At 40.1% G+C, this 19,161-nt stretch overlaps 2 protein-coding genes across 2 annotated transcripts; one reads left to right on the forward strand and one right to left on the reverse strand.

Annotated features, from left to right (window-relative positions):
- The first annotated feature begins 189 nt into the window (after window positions 1–189).
- On the forward strand, window positions 190–10,233 carry LOC138618766 (vitellogenin-1-like). The gene is made up of 34 exons (XM_069694735.1): window positions 190–229; window positions 1,428–1,445; window positions 1,651–1,802; window positions 1,889–2,140; window positions 2,225–2,386; window positions 2,472–2,620; window positions 2,715–2,865; window positions 2,963–3,120; window positions 3,204–3,369; window positions 3,451–3,576; window positions 3,671–3,889; window positions 3,973–4,190; window positions 4,281–4,378; window positions 4,470–4,594; window positions 4,676–4,777; window positions 4,893–5,012; window positions 5,106–5,292; window positions 5,607–5,700; window positions 5,793–5,978; window positions 6,084–6,207; window positions 6,287–6,497; window positions 6,587–7,224; window positions 7,323–7,358; window positions 7,466–7,546; window positions 7,633–7,836; window positions 7,938–8,080; window positions 8,169–8,304; window positions 8,390–8,495; window positions 8,591–8,777; window positions 8,865–8,959; window positions 9,159–9,253; window positions 9,412–9,577; window positions 9,787–9,936; window positions 10,046–10,233. The coding sequence occupies exons 1-34, from the start codon at window positions 190–192 to the stop codon at window positions 10,153–10,155; spliced, it is 5,205 nt and encodes a 1,734-aa protein (XP_069550836.1). The 3' UTR covers window positions 10,156–10,233.
- A 607-nt stretch (window positions 10,234–10,840) lies between these two features.
- Window positions 10,841–18,942, reverse strand: LOC138618767 (afadin- and alpha-actinin-binding protein-like). Its single transcript, XM_069694736.1, has 14 exons — window positions 18,861–18,942; window positions 16,768–16,882; window positions 16,262–16,413; window positions 15,762–15,965; window positions 15,317–15,427; window positions 15,063–15,198; window positions 14,845–14,920; window positions 14,317–14,497; window positions 13,791–13,941; window positions 13,348–13,484; window positions 12,877–13,050; window positions 12,645–12,762; window positions 11,994–12,144; window positions 10,841–11,881 (listed from the first exon to the last, which is right to left on the reverse strand). The coding sequence occupies exons 2-14, from the start codon at window positions 16,784–16,786 to the stop codon at window positions 11,737–11,739; spliced, it is 1,755 nt and encodes a 584-aa protein (XP_069550837.1). The 5' UTR covers window positions 16,787–16,882; window positions 18,861–18,942; the 3' UTR covers window positions 10,841–11,736.
- Window positions 18,943–19,161: the final 219 nt, after the last annotated feature.

The raw sequence follows: 19,161 nt of genomic DNA on the forward strand, positions 1-19,161 counted from the left end.
GTCAAAACCAAACCTGAATTTGGTTGAATCTAACATTAATGAGTAATCAATCTAATCGAGTGCAAGGATCAAACATGCCAGGGTTCATATCATACTGTACCTTCATGACATCACAGGTGGGCTTTGTCAACACAACTTTTCCCTTTAAAAGGCTGCCAGTCGCTGCAAACATTCACAATCCCAGCAACCATGAGAGTGGTTGTGCTTGCCTTGGCTGTGGCCTTTGTGGGTAAATATGATCCTTTTTTGGGGAAAGTGTTTGTCTTTTAATAATGGAGCTTTGACCACTATTTAATAAGAAAATTTAGTAGATTTTGTTTTTGTATATCTTTAATACATGCCTTTCAGATAGTAATTTACAATGAAAAAGCCAGTTGAATGACATTTATCACAGCACACTGGCTTAATCCTCATATAAGAAAGATGAGAGTTACTTGTGCATTTTATAACTTGACTTGACAAGGGTAATTACTCTTATGTCTTTGTTTCATTAGCATTTATCCTTATATATAATTATAATTAAATACAATGTGCAGCAGCCTTGCAGTATTAGTATATCTAACTGGATTTGTATAACTGGATTAAAAAAAGAAAGACCAATTATAACGTGCCATTAAATACATTATTTGCTGTGACATTTTCAGTTAATTGTTGAGTAGCATGCTACATTTAAACACCTTCATATTACCAGAGAAAACTGCTTTATCTAATGCAATATTATTTATACCCAAGTAGAAAATACTTTTACAAATCAGAGAACATTATGTAATGCCTTTTTGTGTTTTTTAACACACATGGACTCAGCTGGTTGACTTTAATTATGACCGAAATGCTTGCTGTTTTAATATTAAACTGTGTATGATAATACAGAGTATAATGTAAATTAATATTGTGACCAATTTACTACAAAGAGTTTAAGCCTTTGGAGGAACGATAAGAAAATTGACAAACGATAAAAGAGAAGGCCATTTATAAATCCTACAGATAAATTACTGTACGTTTATAAGAAAAATACAAATTGTCTTGTTTATGGAGCAACAAAGATTTCCAGCCAGATCAAATTCATTTCCAGTGAAACTTTGCCCATCCATCAAGCTCAGTTGTTCATCATTTTTATCTGACTATCTATGTAACCACTTGGTCAAATCAAGGCAATTACAATGTGGTTTGGGCAATCAGTGTAGAGGGAGTGTCCTGTAAGTACTTTTGTGCTTGCTTGCTTTTAATTAGGATTTTCCGTAATTTTACATTTTTCCACGTTTCACTTATTGTCTATGCTTTCTCCCTCGAAGGCACTTATACAGCTTTTTTTTTTTTAAATTGTTTTTATCCAAATTCATTAAAAAAAAAAAAAAAAGCTAAAATGTTCAGAAGTTTATAATATATTTTTACCTTGTGTTTACTGTTTTATTTATATTCCTTTTCAGCCGGTCAAACTCCATTTGGTAAGTTGAATTCATTGTTGTAATCTGTAAGGACAGTTTAAATTACTGTATGCAACATTTACTGCAGCTAAAGTTAAACAAAAGTGAATTATCCCTGTGAAATGTAACATGTTTCATAACTTATCGTTCATGTCATTTCATAAATTACTCATATAGTTTAGGAAGAATATATAATACCTTTGACTGTGTGAAATTGTGTTTACAGTTCCTCAGTTTGCTGCCGGTAAAACCTATGCGTACAAATATGAGGCAATGATCCTGGCCAGTCTGCCTGAGGAGGGTTTGGGAAGAGCCGGACTAAAAATCAGGACCAAAGTTATGATCAGTGCAGCTGCAGGCCAAAACATGTTCATGACGGTAAAGATCAAAATTATGCGCAAGCAAGAAGCATGCTACCTTTGAAAGGCAAACTATCTACAATAAATCTTATTTTCATATTATAGCTTATGAAACCTGAGCTCTATGAGTACAGTGGGATTTGGCCGAACACTTCTTCCATCCTAGCGACCAAGCTGACTTCACTTCTGGCACCTGAGCTTCAGACTCCCATCAAGTTTGAATACTCCAGTGGTGTTGTGGGAAAAGTGTTTGCCCCTGCGAAAGTCTCAACAATGGTGCTGAACATCCACAGAGGCATCTTGAATGTCCTTCAGCTCAACATCAAGAGGACGCAGAATGTCTATGAGATGCAGGAGGTTGGTCAAAGATCCTATGGTACTGATTATACAGGAAATCCACAGAGTTGAATCTCCCAACTAAATATGAGCTCTGCTTAACAGGTCGGAACTCAGGGTATGTGCAAGACCACGTATGCCATCACTGAAGATGAAAAGGCTGAGCTTATCCATCTGACAAAGACCAGGGACATGAACCATTGTCAAGAAAAGATCATGATGGACATTGGGTTGGCTTACACTGAGAAATGTGACAAGTGCCAGCAAGTAGGTTTAAACCCATTTTGTATCATGCATAAATCTGTGGAAGTTGAATGTTGCACGAACAAGCAACTTTGTGGTGTCTTCACAGGATTCTAAAAACCTGAGAGGTGTCACGGCATACGATTACATCTTGAAGCCCATGGGTACTGGCATTCATATCCGGAATGTAACTGTCAATGAGATAATCAAGTTCTCACCTTTCGCCGAGAAGAACGGAGATGCGCAGATGGAGAGCAGGTAACTCACTAGATAGGCCTACTTGAAGTGTACAAATAGCAGTATTTGGATTCAACGGAGCTGTAACTTAACCTTTTTTTGCGTTTCTTTTAAGGCAATATTTGGAATTCCTTCATGAGCAAATGGAACCTATGGTAGCCATGCAGGCTGAGTATCTTGACCGTGGATCTCTCAAGTATGAATTCTCCACTGAGCTTCTTCAGACACCAATTCAGCTCGTCAGGATCACCAATGTACAGACCCAGGTATTGTTTCAGACTGCTTTAAACGATTAGTGAAGTCATGAACAAAAACGTGTGAATCTATACCCTATGTAATGACATCCCCTTCTTATGTTCTTAGATTATGGAGGTTCTGAATCACCTGGTTACCCACAATGCGGAGAGAGTCCATGAGGATGCCCCTCTGAAGTTTTTGGAATTAGTTCAGCTCGTCCGTGCAGCCAAGTACGAAGACCTGGAAAAGGTTTTCACCGACAACATGGAAAGGCCTGCCTACAGGTGACTCTCACTGCTGAAACATTTGACTAACATGGAACAAAAATATGTGTATAGTTTCACTTACTTCCTCTTTGCTTTTTCAGATGGTGGATCTTGGATGCTGTCCCTGCCATTGGAACTATTGCTGCTCTGAGATTCATCAGAGAGAAATACCTGGCTGATAAAATTACTATTGCTGAAACAGTCCAGGCTTTCATTGCAGCTTTCCACATGGTGATGGCAGACATTGACGCCCTCAAGCAGATTGAGGTTGGTAAACCCTGAAGCAAGTTAGTCTGTCGGTAATAAGAATGGAGATATGGCACATTTGTTATATTCACACTGTTACAGATCCTGTCAGCCAATAGAAAGATACTGGAGAACCCAATTCTGCGTGAGATCATCCTTCTTGGCTACGGTACCATGGTTTTCAAATACTGCGCTGAGAAGCCTGTCTGCCCTGTTGAACACATAAAGGTGATATAACCTTGTTCTTTTCATGTTGCTTCAAAGTCAAGGGGAAATTTATGGATGAGAAAAGGGGATCTTAATGTCTCATTTCTTCCCACAGCCTATCCAGGACCTTCTTGCACAGGCTGCCAGTAAGGCTGAGACTGACGACATCCTCCTGCTGCTGAAGGTTTTGGGAAATGCTGGACAGCCTTCTAGCCTCAAGTCAATCACAAAGCTCTTACCCATACATGGCACTGCAGCTGCACAACTGCCAATGAGAGTCCATGCTGAAGCCATCATGGCCCTGAGGAACATCGCAAAGCAGGCGCCCAGACAGGTAAATCCCCAACATTAAAGACGATTTCAAACCTTTCTAGTTTTCCACACAGAACTCCATACTGAGTTCGCTCTTTCAATTAGGTCCAGGAATTAGCTCTTCAGCTCTACATAGACAAAGCTCTTCACCCAGAGCTCCGTATGCTTGCATGCATCGTGCTGTTTGAGACCAGGCCTTCAATGGGTTTGGTGACACTTGTTGCCAAGGTTGTGAGGAGCGAGAATAATCTACAGGTAGCAAGCTTCTCTTATTCTCACATGAAGTCCCTGACCATGAGCACCTACCCTATGCACGCCTCACTGTAAGTGCACTCTCTCATCCCTAATCATCATCAAGTCAATCCACATAAATACATCCATGTTTAGTCAGCTCTCTTATGCTCTCATTGCAGAGCTGCAGCCTGCAACGTCGCCTTGAGAATCATGGGCCTAAACCTGGGCAGACTGAGCTTACGTTACAGCAGAGCCCTCCATTCAGACATCTACAGCAGTAAGGCCCATGTCATGTCTGGTCTAAGTTACCTCAAGTTTCCTTTTTGCTGTAGCATCAACTCAATGCATTTTACCCCACTCTTTGTCAGATTCCTTGATGGTTGGTGCTGCTGCCAGTGCTTTCTACATCAATGATGCTGCCACACTTCTGCCCAGATCTGTATTGGCTAAGACCAGTGCCTTCATGGCTGGAGGTGCTGCTGATGTTCTGGAGGTAAAGGGAAATGAAAATCTGTCAAAATAGTCAATAACCAATTTGAAAGTTATTGTTTTAACATTGTTAATTTTGTCCTAGATTGGAGTGAAAACCGAGGGCCTTCAGGAGGCTCTTCTGAAAAACCCAGAACTTCTTGACAATGTTGACAGGATTACCAAGATGAGACGTATCATTAGGACTGTAAGCAACCGGGAGCACCATCAAGTCACAATTACAAGGATGGAATAGTATATGTTGCCACATGATACAAAAACAGAAGGTGACTGATCAGTTTGTATGTTTGCTCTGTCCACAGCTCACTACTTGGAAGTCTCTGTCCACCTCCAAACCTCTGGCCTCCATCTATGTCAAGTTCTTCGGACAAGAAATTGCCTTTGCAAACGTCAACAAAGAAATGGTTGAGAACATCATTGCGGTATGATTCAAACAACAACCTATCAAACTAATGACCAATTTAGTCATGATTTTGTAAGGAACACTATTTATGATAAACATTTTTACCCTACAGCTTGTCACTGGGCCTGCTGTTCAGGGGCTTGGTAGAGACGCTTTCAAAGCTGTGCTGTATGGAACTTCCCTCCAATTTTCTAGGGCTCTGCTGGCTACTGAGGTGCGGCGTATCATGCCCACTGCAGCTGGTCTTCCAATGGAGCTCAGTCTGTACACTGCTGCTGTGGCTGCTGTGGAAGTTACAGGTGAGTAGAACAAAAACAAAAACAATCACAGTTCAGCTTTTTACATCTTCAACCCATCCCAAGTTTCTATCTTTAACTTATGCCCATCTTAATTGGTAAAAATACATTGACAATATCTTAGAAAGCCTTATGTTTTGTTTTGTTTTTTTAAAATCTATATCAAAGACATTCTTTGCAAACTTCTAAAACGAAACCAAAAAAAGGAAAAAAGGAAGTTGGCTTTTAATATAGAACATAAATAATTTAATGGTGTAACCGAGGGCATAATAAGTACTTTGCTAAGAGATGAACTTTGAGTTTATTTGTTTCCATAGTCAAGGCCAGTGCAAACCCAGCTCTGCCTGAAAACTTCCTTCTCAGTAGCCTTCTGAAGACAAACCTCCAGCTTCAGACTGAGATCAGACCAAGGTAGGCCCAATGTCTGACACTAAAATGCAAAATGTGTGCAAAATATTTCACATCATCATAAAGTGTAACACATAAATGTCCGCTTCTTCTAGTGTTGCTGTGAACACCTTTGCTGTGATGGGGATAAACACTGCCAAATTACAGGCTACCCTGGTATCTAGAGTTAAACTGAACTCCATTCTGCCAGCCAAAATCACTGCAAGACTTGACATCAATGAGGGTCACTTTAAGATCGAAGCTTTTCCTGTTGCTATGCCTGGAAGCATTGTGGCTATGCAGTAAGCCCTTTTAACTAATTGTGTACCCAGAAAATATTAAGCATCACACCACAGATGTATTACCTTTACAGAATATATAATTACATCATTGTTTCTCTTCAACAGAATGGAATCTATTGCTGTGGTAAGAAATATTGAGGAAGCTTCTGAAAGAATCACTCCCGTCATCCCTGCTAAAATCCTGCAAAACATGTCAAATGGCATGTCTTCTTCTGCTGCTCGTAATATGGTAAGTTAAAAACATGGCTTTAGGTACCTACAATAGTGTTTACATTTACAATATAATTCATATGGCTTTCTTCTTATAGTCACAATCCTCAGAGATCATTCGCCAGGATGTGGAAGCTGCCAAGCCCAAACACAAAAGGGCTCAGTTTAAGAAGAAGTACTGTGTTAAACCTGTTGGTGTTGGACTGAAGGTCTGTCTCAGGTTTGAAACCGGAAATGCTGCTGTCATTAGGGACATTGTCTTGTACAAACTGGCTGGAAGGCACTCTCTTGCTCTCTCTGTCAAACCAAGTAAGCACTGTGACAACAATATATTTGTACATTTTATCGAAACAGTGCTGAAATGAATTATTAATGGTATTTATTAATGATACTTTCAGTTGAAGGCGAAGCCATTGATAGACTGGAGATGGAGGTTCAAGCTGGACCAAAGGCTGCAGAGAAGCTTATTAAACAGATCAACCTAACCGAGGAAGAAATGCAGGAGGGAAGACCAGTCTTGATGAAGCTCAAGCAAATCCTGACTGGTTCAAAGAATGGCACCTCCTCCTCCTCATCCTCCTCCTCTAGCTCCAGCAGCTCTAAATCAAGCAAATCCTCTACTAAATGTCGCAGCAACAGGCACAAGAGCAGCAGCAGTAGCAGCAGCAGCAGTAGCAGCAGCAGCAGCAGCAGCAGCAGCAGCAGCAGCAGCAGCAGCAGCAGCAGTAGCAGCAGCAGCAGCAGCAGTAGCAGCGGCAGCAGCAGCAGCAGGAGCAGCAGAAGCACCAGGATCAGCCACGGTCATAGCAGCAGCAGCAGAAGCACCAGGATCAGCCACGGTCATAGCAGCAGCAGCCCCAGCCGCAGCAGCCGCAGCAGCAGAAGCAGCAAGAGCCAACATCAGACCATGCACATCAGACCCAACACCTCCAGATCGCAGATCAGCAGGTCTGTCAGGTCTAGTGTCGCATCAAGCATCCAGTCCCTCTTCAGTGCTAGTTCAAGTTCTTCTGCTGCCAGCATTGGTGTGTCAATGGTAAATATCTCAAGATTATTTTGTAACTTTGCAGGGAATAATATTAATGCAATCATGTAGCCAGTATGGGAACTGACAAAAGTATTTCTTCTTAACAGCAGGCGATTTATTTCCACAAGAAACACAATACTAAGGTACATTTGTTTGGTGTTTCATACTTTGACAATATGATGTACAGTTTACATGTGTTCATGTGTCACAATGGTGACTCTGAAACTTAACTTCTCTGTTATTGTTGTAGCCTCGCAACTCTCATTCCAACTCACAAGTTGCTTCCAAAAGCAGAAGCAGTGGCTCAAGCTTTGAGGCCATCTACAACCAGGTGACATTTTTTTCCCCCTTTAATCTTACTTTGACTGATTGGTTTATGGGTATACTTATGCAAATTTACCAACACTGTCCACACAGAAAAGATTCCTTGGCAATACAGCGGCTCCTGCCTTTATCGTCATCTTCCGTGGTGTAAGAGCAGATAAGATGCAGGGATACCAACTCACTGCCTACTTGGACAAACCTACCTCCAGAGCTCAGCTTGTACTGGCTGCCTTGGAGGCTGATAACAACTGGAAGCTCTTTGCTGATGGAGTTCTGCTTAGCGAGCACAAAGCCACAGTAAGAAAATGTCTTGCTTTTTACACAAATCTTAAAATAAAAATACCATGACAAGGCTTAAAATCAGCTGGCTTATTATCATTTCTACTGTTTCTTCACAGGCTAACATCACCTGGGGAAAAAAATGCAAGATGTATGACACCATAATTACTGCTGAAACTGGTCTTGTTAAATCAAGCCCTGCAGCTCGCCTCAGAATGTCCTGGAACAAAATACCTTCTGCCTTCAAAAGCTTTGCAAAGAAGTACGAAACTTCATACATACTACCTTAACCAACACACATGCAATATACAGACCATGTAAAATGTCTGATATTTGAAATTCTTTTGCAGAATGTGGAAGTCCATCCCAGCAAACATGTTGGCTGATTTGATTCGTGTAAAGGCTAAAAACAGCCCAAAGCAGCTCTCATTCACCATGGTAGCAAAATCTGAAAGGATCCTTGACTTCATTTTGAAGACACCCAGAGTATGAAAAGTCAAATTGTTCTCCCAAATTATGAACTCAGATTTAGGTTTTTGTTTATTCTAACTAAGAATTATTCCGTCTACAGCATACTGTCATTAAAAGGGATTTGTATCTTCCCATCTCTCTGCCACTTGAAATCAACGGTCTCACCCCCTTAAATATGAACTACCTGCTTTCCAGGGCTGACAGAGGTAATGGCTGATATTAATTTTTAAAATTAAATACACTGGCAGTGACTTTTTTCTGTGAGTCAAGGATTAAAGCCGTTTTCTTTGGTTCTTCGCAGCTGTGTGCAGATTGGACGCACAAAAGGACGAAGTGACCACATTCAACGGCATCAAAATAAAGAACGTGATTCCCCAGTTTTGCGAACAGATCTTGGCACAGGACGGCACCGATGAGCTGAAATTCATAGTTCTAGTGAAGAAGGATCATGCGAAACAGAACTACGTCAATGTGAAGATTGCAAACATGTAGGTTGTAGGTGCTTAACAAAACAAGGAAGCTCTGGTTTTGATCCACAAGTTGACTAACGAGCGCTTTCATCTCTGCACTTGTAGAGATATTGACATCCACCGAAGAGACAATGATGTGATTGTGAAATTGAACAATGAGGAGATAGCCGCCAACAAGCTGCCATACAGGCGTCACTCAGGTTTCAATACAGCCTTTATCCCGTTAAATCTTTAACATCAGTAACTTAATATTATAAGTGACAATCATGGTGCCAATAAGTTGAAGTTGTGCCTGTTTTGTTATCACACCAAAATTGTATTTTATCCTTCAGTCCTGGATTAAGATTTAGTGGTTTTGATGAAGTTTTAATATCATGAAACTGGTCTTTTGTTTTACAGATAATATCCTGATCTCCAGAAACCAAACAGGAATCTTTGTACAGGCACCTGACAAGGGTCTTGAGGAAGTCTACTTTGACGGCAACACAGTTGTGGTAAAAGCAATACTAAACTATGGATCATTGCATTGAATAGAGACTTAAAACTGTGGCCTCAGATAAAGAAAAAGGCAAAGAGAGCAGACTGTTTTGATAAATTTGACAACTTCAGCCTACCTTGTGTTTTGCAATGTGTCATCTTTTCTTCAATGTAGGTACAAGTTGTAGACTGGATGAAGGGAAAGATGGCTGGAATCTGTGGAAAGGCTGATGGAGAGAGAAGACAGGAGTTCCGTACACCCAATGGACGTGTGATCAAGAACGCAGTCAGCTTCACTCATTCCTGGGTTCTGCCAGCTCAGAGCTGCAAGGAAAACAATGGTAAGACACAAAGACCATTGTGGAAATCACTTTTACAGAGATTTTTTTTTTTTTTCAGATAAATGCCCTTCCCTCTTTTCCACTGTCATCCAACATAATGGTGATGTTGGTGTTGGACTGAATACCTGTCTCAACTTGTAAGTCTTTTAAACATGTAAAGATGCACTCAGTCCATCAGAACCTCACATATCAACACTGTTCTCTTACAGAGTGCCGTATGAAGCATGAGTCTGTGCAGCTGGAGAAGCATGTTCAGGGCACCAGATGCTTCTCTGTTGAGCCTGTGCTGCGTTGTCTGCCTGGTTGCTTCCCTGTGAAAACCACCGGTGTCCACGTTGGCTTCCAATGCCTGCCCGTTGGTGAGTAAAAAAGCCCCCAAAAAAGCCCAGCATGTTAAAGCCATAGATCATGAAAGTGTGGAGAAAAATACACAGTTCCTGATTCCTCTTCTTTCCTTCACTTGTGCAGATGCTAGCCAGGATGCCCTTGACAGCATGAGCATCTACGAAAGGAGCATTGACCTGAGGGAAACGGTAGAGGCTCACATTGCCTGCAGCTGCACGGCTCAGTGCGCTTAACAATGCTGTCCTATGTCAGTCAATTACATCATGTGTTTGTTGTCAATAAAATTGTAAATAAACTCCATCTCAAAACTACTTTATTGCACTGAATTGTTTATTATGGTGGGGTTGATTTGGAAGCTTGCCTGTATTTAATAAGAAAATGCTTAGTGTGGCAGACTACAGTCATAACTGGTCTTGTGAACAAGATCGATATGAAGTTAGAAGTGAAACTGAATACAAACAATCCTCGCAACACTCATATAGATCCATGTTGAAAGCAGCTTTCTGTAGGCAGTGTGTTCAGTGCAATACCTTAAGACTGTATCGATGGACTTTCACAATCCCACAAAAAAATGCCCAGAATATATATATATAGTATAGTATATATCTAGTATAGTATATAGTATATATCTCTGTCTACATATAGTGACAGAGATATTGATCAGTATCTGTATTGGCCACAATGTAGGACAGTCCAACTCCAAAATATGTAAGAGCACGTCTATATTGACATAGACAAGGTATTTTATTATGGACAACTTACCTCTTCAATATATACTCCCATTGAATTGGTACCGCAATGCAGTTTCTCCTTTTTGGTGGACGTTTTTATGAGGGAACTGCCAGGACAGGCCGTACTGTTGAAAATCATTAACTCTTTCCAACAGATGCCAATATAAGTCAAATGAGAAGAAACGACTTGTGTTTATGAACGTATAATGAATTATTAGAGAATATAAAATTTCCTAGAACACATCATCAGGGAGACCATAAGTCTGTGGTATCTAATGGCTATCTTTAAATAGAAAGCCATCACATGACAAACATAAAAATAAAATAAAAATGTTGACAAGAGTACATTCATATTAACATCACAGTGGTCTAACCACAGTATGTACTACCCATAATGTGAGTTGAGTTCGATTTTACAGCCTCTCTTATTATTCAACAGCAACATCCTACACCATCCGCTACAAAGCTAACAACATTTAAAGTAATGTTAATCAGTCACATTTTGATATTCAAAAATACTTCAATTATACTACTATTATTTTACCCAGTCTCTTATTGCGTTGGGAGAAACAGCACCATTCTAAAACATTCTAAAACGCTGTGACAGCTGACAAGTTTAACAAGATAAAATACCTTGAAAAGCTGTGACACAGATGTCAACATTTAGGCAACATAACACAACCGATAAGTAGAACAGAGCAACATCTCATCACCAGTACATATGATTTTCTGCTGCACATCAGCATTGACAAAACCTACTATCCCCAGACTGAGATGTTAAACATACATAACTACCAAAGCAAGAATTACAGAACCACATAGATAAATAAATAAATAAATAAATAAATGTACCACATACTCTAAAAGTTAAATAATAAGCAAAGAAAAGAAGAAGAAACAATTAAATAATTCTCTGAGTCACACCAGTGGCTTACCAGAACTCTTGTTTGGCTTCCACTGTTATACATTTTATAGTCTATCTTCAGGTTTTTGGGCCCTGATGTATTTCTAAAATAACACAAATCCTTCATAATTGATGGACGTTAGCAATGATTCGGATTCAAACAATGAAGGTTTTTGACTTCATATAGAGCTGTTCTTTTCCTGTGTGAGCGTGTGGCTGCTGTTGTCTTTGCCGTCTTTCCACTGAATGCGCTGGACTGGAAAGTTTCCACAAAAGAAACTTGATTCTTCAACATGTTCCGCCTTTCTCTTTGGTTTTGTTGAGCTGGAAACAAGAGTTTACAGACAACGCGGGATGAACCACAACTGCATTGAGGGTACATTAAGTCAGTATTTTTAGGATTTCGGAAGTCACAGAGTGAATGAAGACACTGTACCTGTTTTCTGGGATAAGGCAAAGTGAGCGATATAGGTCAGCTGTGGAAGGAGACATGAGCGGAGCACATCTGGGTGTGAGGGAACTCGTGTCTGAATGACATTGGATGAGCTTCTCTGGAGTCAGCGCTGCACTTGCCTCCGTTTCAGTTGCTAAGATCAGATAAGATCAGGATTTATTGATCTCTATCAATAAAACAACAAAGACACCGCTGGGAAAAAGACATTTAAACACTGCTTTCGACTTACTTTTGAATATTTCTACGACACATTCATCCAAACAAACAAAGGTTCTGTTTACAAAAGGTAAACTAAAGTCCTTGGGGCTCATGTCCTTTATTTAATGCAGTTGTTTGAAACAGTTCAGTCTGTTTCTAGACATCTGCACCTAGCATCACAGTATAACAAGGTTATGACAAATGAAGACATTGTTCAGTCGGTCAGTAACCTATTATTATCACTGCAATTCAGTTTGCTAACTACCATTGCTATTCAACACTTTTGAAGATTCTAATATTTAGAAACACTTCATTTAAAGCCTTGTCTTCAAAGCCAAAATCAAAGTCATAACCATCTCAACAATGGTTATGTGTCCCCCTGCTGAGGGAACTTGGTCATATCACTAAAGGAATAGAGAAGAAACAGACACTCACATATAAAAAAGGCACTTGTAGACTTTGACAATAGGGGTTTCTTTGCGTCTGTAAATGGACTCATGTTTAAAAACTGGTGTTTGAGCCATGTTGCACGATCCTCCTCGAAGCTCTTCCTCTGCAAGTTAAACCAAAAACAAGTCATTTCAAAAACAATCTAACCACCTAGTCCGTCATTTTGGCCCATAACTTCCATAAATTATATTCTAAACAGAAGTTTGATTTTAATCACCTCATGGCTCAGTCTGATGGCTGCTTCTGTGAAGTTCCTCCTCTCCCTCTCGAAGATCTTCCTCTGTTCTTCCAGGGTCTTCCACTCCTCCCCGAGACGCTCCTTCCCCTGCAGCATGTAGCAGTTGCTCAGCAGGGATGCAGTCTCTTCATCACATGGAGCGCTTATCTGCTGCTACGAGAATAGAAACAACAGGCATGGTGAGGGTCAGCCACAAAGTAGTTGTAGAACCTTTATGTACTCGAAGTAAAATCTCTCTCATGCTACAAACTAGGCAGGTTTCAAATCCAGCGTTCAGCCTAGATTAACATTAGAAGGAGCAGACATCTCAGAATCCGTTTTTTGGTCATGTTGAATAACACAGCGGACACGTGCAAATTAAAGCTACTCCTTGAAGTATGTAAAAAGACATCATTATGTCTCAATACATCAATATGGTACTTTGTCTCAGCAATGTCAATTGAGTCTTACCTGCAGGAGCTGCTGTTGAGTTTGAATGAAGTCTTTGCACTGCAGGATCTCCAGCTTTAGTCTGTCCATCTCTTCCTCATGAGTCTCTCGTGGAACAATATCAGGGTTTTGACTCTCACCCATCTGAGCCAAAGATACTGAACAAAGAAAAAAAAAAATCAGTTATGTGTTCATGCATCTTTTACATATTGAGTTTAACGGTAAGTAATGATCTGGTCTGGAACGTCCAAAATCACCTCCAGTCATTCACTCCCCACACTGGATGACGGACACTCATTGTTTCACTCAACAGCGGGCAGTAGAATACCACTTTGGACACTCGTCTTGTGTCATCGCTGTCAGTTGCTAAGTGACACAATGGTCATTTTTGTGTCTATAAAATATGATGTAGTGTATTGAGGGATTGTAGGCAGCAAGCAGGGCACATGCTTTGTCATGACTACCTTGGCTGTCCAGTCTTTCAACGTGGCTCTTGAGTTTCCTCCACTGGAGGCGAATGCTGTTGGTCAGTTTCTCGCGGGCGTGAACGCAATACAGCTCGACGCTTTCCTTACTGGAATCAAACACGTCTTCGTCTTCATCCTCTGAGGCAGCCTGAAATGAGGATGAAAATTTTTTGCAATCTATACGTAGTTCATCTGGAAAACATGTCTAAAAGCCTAGGTAACAGGCATTAGGAGGAGAATATGCTGTTGTTCTAATTGTGACATTTCTTATATGGTTATTATATTTGTCTACTTAATCAGCTGCTTAGTAATATTTTTTTTTTTAGCTATTTCCATTCAATTTGGATGAGAAAATATTAGAAGGTAAAAGTTTTTTTTAATAAATGTACAATATCTAAATGCATTGTATTAGTTTGTAGATTTCATTTATTTAAACTGAAGGCAACAAAATGAGAGCAGTGTAAAGAGCTTCTCTGCAACTGTGTTGTGAATGTTAAGAAAGAAAAAAGACAACTTGACCGACCTGAACGCCGCCGTGTTCGTGTCTGTCGCCTTTCAGAGATGCTTTTCTTGAACTCAGAATGGACATCATGTCTTTTTTAATGTGCTGCATCACTTTACTCAGCTCTGCATTTTCCAGGACAAGCTCCCTCTGTCGGGTGTCATAGTCACTCAGCAGAGACTTATACATCTCCCCCTCATGCCTGAGGAGGAAAAACACAAACGTCTGTTTTAATTGATTAAATACAAAGATAGAGTCAGTTACAGTCCCATTTCTTCAGAATAAAAGTAATGTAGCTGCCAGGACCACCCAACGGTGCCAGCTAACGACCAAAGTTGATTCTGCTAAAAATTTAAATTGTGTCACCGAGAAAACTGACAAAGGAGCCGCCGATGTGCTACGTATTTGAGATTCCAGAGTTGGGCAATTTAAGTACTTTCTCTGATTTGATGCTGTTTCTTTCTCCTGTATCCCAGCAGGTTTTTATTTAGAAGAACAAAGTACACAGAGCTGTATTGACAAGATAAAAAGCCAAAGAAGTGAACTTACTTTGCCTCTGTCTTTTCAGTTTTCCAAAGGCTTCTCTTTCCATCAGCTCTCCCAATGTTGTTCAATACATCAATGGCTGGAAAGCAAGAAAAGCACATGTAGAAAATAAAACAGCTCAAAACATGTCAATTTTCTCCATTACAAATAAGAAGTTATTTTAACTTCAAAATGTTAGATATTGGTGAAAAGAATCAGGCAGAGGACAGTTTTTATTGTACCTTGTTTTTTCTCCTTTTTGTCAACTAGAAGTTGATTTAATCGCTCCTTCAGTTTATTAAATTCTCTTTCCTTCCTTTTCATCTCATGATTGTACTGAGTGGCTCGGCTTGCAATTATGTTCTGAAGTTTTTGCACCTGGTGAGGGGGAAATAAAACGAGTTGTTACATGCTCATATATATCTGAATCCACGGCCAAAGACCTGCAAATGGATGCATTCCACATTTGGTCTGTGGCAGTAACCTGACAAAGTACCTCTTCTTTAACATTTTTCAGGCAGTTCTGCAAAGTCTTGACTTTCAGCTGTAGCTGTCGTTCTCTCTCAAGAAGCCCTGTGTTTTCTCTTTTAGACTGTTCAAGCTGCTCCTACAAAAAAAAACAAAAAAAACAAAACAGTGACTAAAAGATAATACAGTAGGAGTTATCAGCAAAACCTTTTGCTGAACGCAACATAATAAAATGCAATTTTATAATGTTGAGTTAATTTTTAGAAGTGACAGGAGGAAAACACAAGAAATCAAGGAAATGGGGCAAATATTATTTTAGTATTGATTGCATGTTAATTATCATCCCTGTACCATCCGGCATCCGTTCAGCACTGGTAAGTTGTATTACAATAGACGGTGTTAACATGTGTTTTTTTTAAATTTAATTAAATACACTATTAATAACAGAGGATTCATGAGGTTAGTTGCTGTACCTTTAGACGAGTGGTGGTGAGCTGCAGGAAGTCCAGATTGCTGTTAGACTTGACCTGCTCCACTTCCATGTTTTCCAAAGTTCTGAGGCCCCGGCGGTGCAACTGAATCAGGTCATACATGCAATTTAGCACGTGCACAATATTCAGCTCGGAGCTGCCAACGGACTCGGTCCAAACTGGGAGAAGGCCAAAAGATGACACCTCCTGTGAGCGGAGAGTAGAGGAAGAAAAGGATAAGGAGGACAGGAAGTTTTCTCTGCAACTCTTTGCACAGTCCCAGAAAAGTGCCTGAAAACAAGTTGTCTCCTCAGGTTTTTATAAAGATTATTTATGATGATGTTTAGGCTTCTTTCAACAGAAAAATGTTTTACCAGCCAAACCCAGAAGCTATATATTCTGTAACCTGTACATCTGTACATTTCATTATAGTGCATTAGTCTAAAAAGCACATGCATGTACAACAACTAAAACTATAACAGAGATAATGTAAGGCTACCAACCTGATTGATGTGTGCCAGACATTCCTGCACATTGTGCTCTGCACAGAAGGTACCGAGCATGTGGGAATTTCTGTTCAGTGGCAGCGACGGCGGGCTAAACTGCCTCAAGGGGGATGTTCTACATTCATCAGAGCTGCTGCAAATGTCCTTGACTTGTGGGGGGAAAAAAAGTCTGTCAAACATATACAGTGAATTACCCTATGCTAATCTAATGTTAGACAAGAAAAGGAGCATCATTCATCAAAGTAAAATGTTTAAGGAATCGAAGTTGCTCTTGGTACAAAAACTAAGAATAGCATTTATCTGTCATTTGTATGAATTAAACCTGTTCTATAAACAATGTTTGATACAAGACACTGGATAAAGGGCAGAGTAACGCACAGTATTCACAACTGAAGGCAGAAAGCTGCAGTACTGTACTGCAGTTAATCTGACTGACGACGATGCCAACATAAAGACATAGCACATATTACCTGGTCTTCAAAGATGTCAAAATCTAAACTCACCCAGGGAAGACTCTGGCATTGTTGCAGTCCAGCCTTCCAGCTATGTGTCTGGATCATCTACCGCATCTGCAGGATACACAAAGTTCGGCACAAAATCCACCTACGCAGTCTGCTCCTGAAATAGACGATGAGATTAGCAGCGGCCGTTCAACACTGACGGGATTACAAGGTATTGGTAGTACACGTGCAGTGGAGAGAGATGGAAACTCGCAGCAACCTAAATGACTGACCTCGAGGACAACAGATCCTCGAAATTCACTTGCTGGCACCCAGCTGGACAGTGAACAGCCATCCCGTTAGATTATTTCAAACCCTATATCATAATATGGCATTTTTAAAGAGTCTTTTATAAAAACGTAATATGATTGTTGATGTTGCTGTTGTTGTCACTGCAGGCTGAGTATGTAACAGGTTACAGGTTGAGACCAGGCTGCCATCTTATCTCAATGCTCTTAACCAACTGATCAGACTAATCCCAGACGGGCAACATGCTGATTTGTCTCCAGAGACACAAAACCAAAAACATAGACCAAAACTGTCCTTCTCCTGTCAGCAAAATGCTTGTGATTTTAACAAATAGATACACTGTACACTGATACTACTTATAAGGAAGAGCATCACTTATAGCATCTCATTTTAGGACAAGTGCTACCAAAGTCTGAGAATCGCAAATAAAAAAAAATATATATTTATCTTGTGAAGACCATTTCAAAAACTTTAAGATATTTTTCATACATTTTAGAGAGTGTGTGACTTATTAATTCAGGGAACCTTTCAGTGATACTTAATCAGTCTAGCAAGACAGATGGCAAGCCTACAGCTACAAAGCCTGACGAGCCTAGACCCGGCTTAGCTTCTCTATAAGCTTTGTTTTACTAATGTTTATGACAGAGTGGATTTTTACAAACATTTTGATGATAATAGTCCAAAGTTATGTGAAAATGCATAATTATTAGTCAAATAAGTGCCCACCACCCCCTACAACTCCTAACCCCTCCAGAAACCAGGGAAAACCCTGAATTTGTAATATAACAAGATTTTAAAGTAAATACAACACTTTGTTAAAGATCAAACCTGTGGTTTACAGCTGTTTTGTCTTCTGATGCTTCCAAAAACCTGTGCGTACTCGGGGGTCACATTTCAGATGTCTATGAGTTGTTAACAAGTGATTTTTCCATCTACACTTCTCACGGTTTCATTTCAATAAATGTTCAAAAATCCGATATCTCACCAAACATTGTGGCGGCCCCTCAAATTGATCTGCTGTCCCTGTTTATAAGGTATAAGGTAGAACTAGCTCCACCTGGAGCAGCTACAACAGTAACATGCTGCTGACACACCGATGCTTCATTATTAATAATCCAATGATGTCATATACAAAATGATATGATGCTTTTACTCTGAAACATTGACTGCATTTTGCAGATTTTTCATAGAGGACCTTTACTAGTAATGGAATATTTTTAGCATTGCTGTACTGGTACTCAAATAAATGGATCTGAATACTTCTTCCACCACTGTAAAGCAACCCCTCTCCATTTCAACACAAACTGAACAGCATACCTTTATGAGTTATAGATATTTAAAGTGCTGATATTTACTAGGTTTATCAAAAACACTGGGAACAAAACCGAGAAAAAAATAAGTCACATGTGACAGCTTCCCCTGACAAGTGAGAGCAGCAATAATGTGTCTTTAAAATGTGTCTTTAAAATGTGCTCACACATATCTCAACAAGTCTGGCATTGCTGGAGGAGGTTGTAAAAACACAAAAGCTTGCTGTCACACTACTTTAACTTGCGTTTATTTGAACTGTACTGCAACGCTAAGCTCCACTCAGACTCAGTAACCTTGGGATGCAAATTATTTTGTGGATTTTAATGATGAAATAAAAAGAAAGCAAAGGTTATGCAGGTCTTTCAGTCCGCAGTAACGACTGTCACCCACCGAGTGCTCCCACCCTCAAACATCCTGACATCGACGCCGTATGGCTGCCGGCTATCCCGGACAAACAGCTTCAGCAGTAACGACAGCAGACGTTTAAAAACTTGACTTTATAAAGAAATAAATAAGAAAATGGTTGGAGTACTTACTTGTTGCAGCAACTCGTCATGTATTTCCCGACTGCAGGTGGCCACAGGACGAGCTCCTTAAGCCATGTAGGTTCGACTGACAGTACACACCACTGTAGGCACACTAAACAGAGCTGTAATTGGTCCACTCGTTGTCTAGCAACCAAACACGGCTCAATGTGATTGGCTGTTGCCAGTAAGACACTTCAAGTGTTAAAAACGGCAATTAATATTTAAAATGGGTTTCGATCCCGTCAGTTTCAAGCCCAAACATAAAGAACACACAGAGGATGCAAGAAGTTTTCTCTTTAATAAATATATT

Source organism: Brachyistius frenatus, unplaced genomic scaffold (genome assembly GCF_029030835.1).
Source record: "Brachyistius frenatus isolate BFR_SWC_R1_liver_20210118 unplaced genomic scaffold, ASM2903083v1 Contig_18, whole genome shotgun sequence".
Taxonomy (NCBI): Eukaryota; Metazoa; Chordata; class Actinopteri; family Embiotocidae; genus Brachyistius; species Brachyistius frenatus.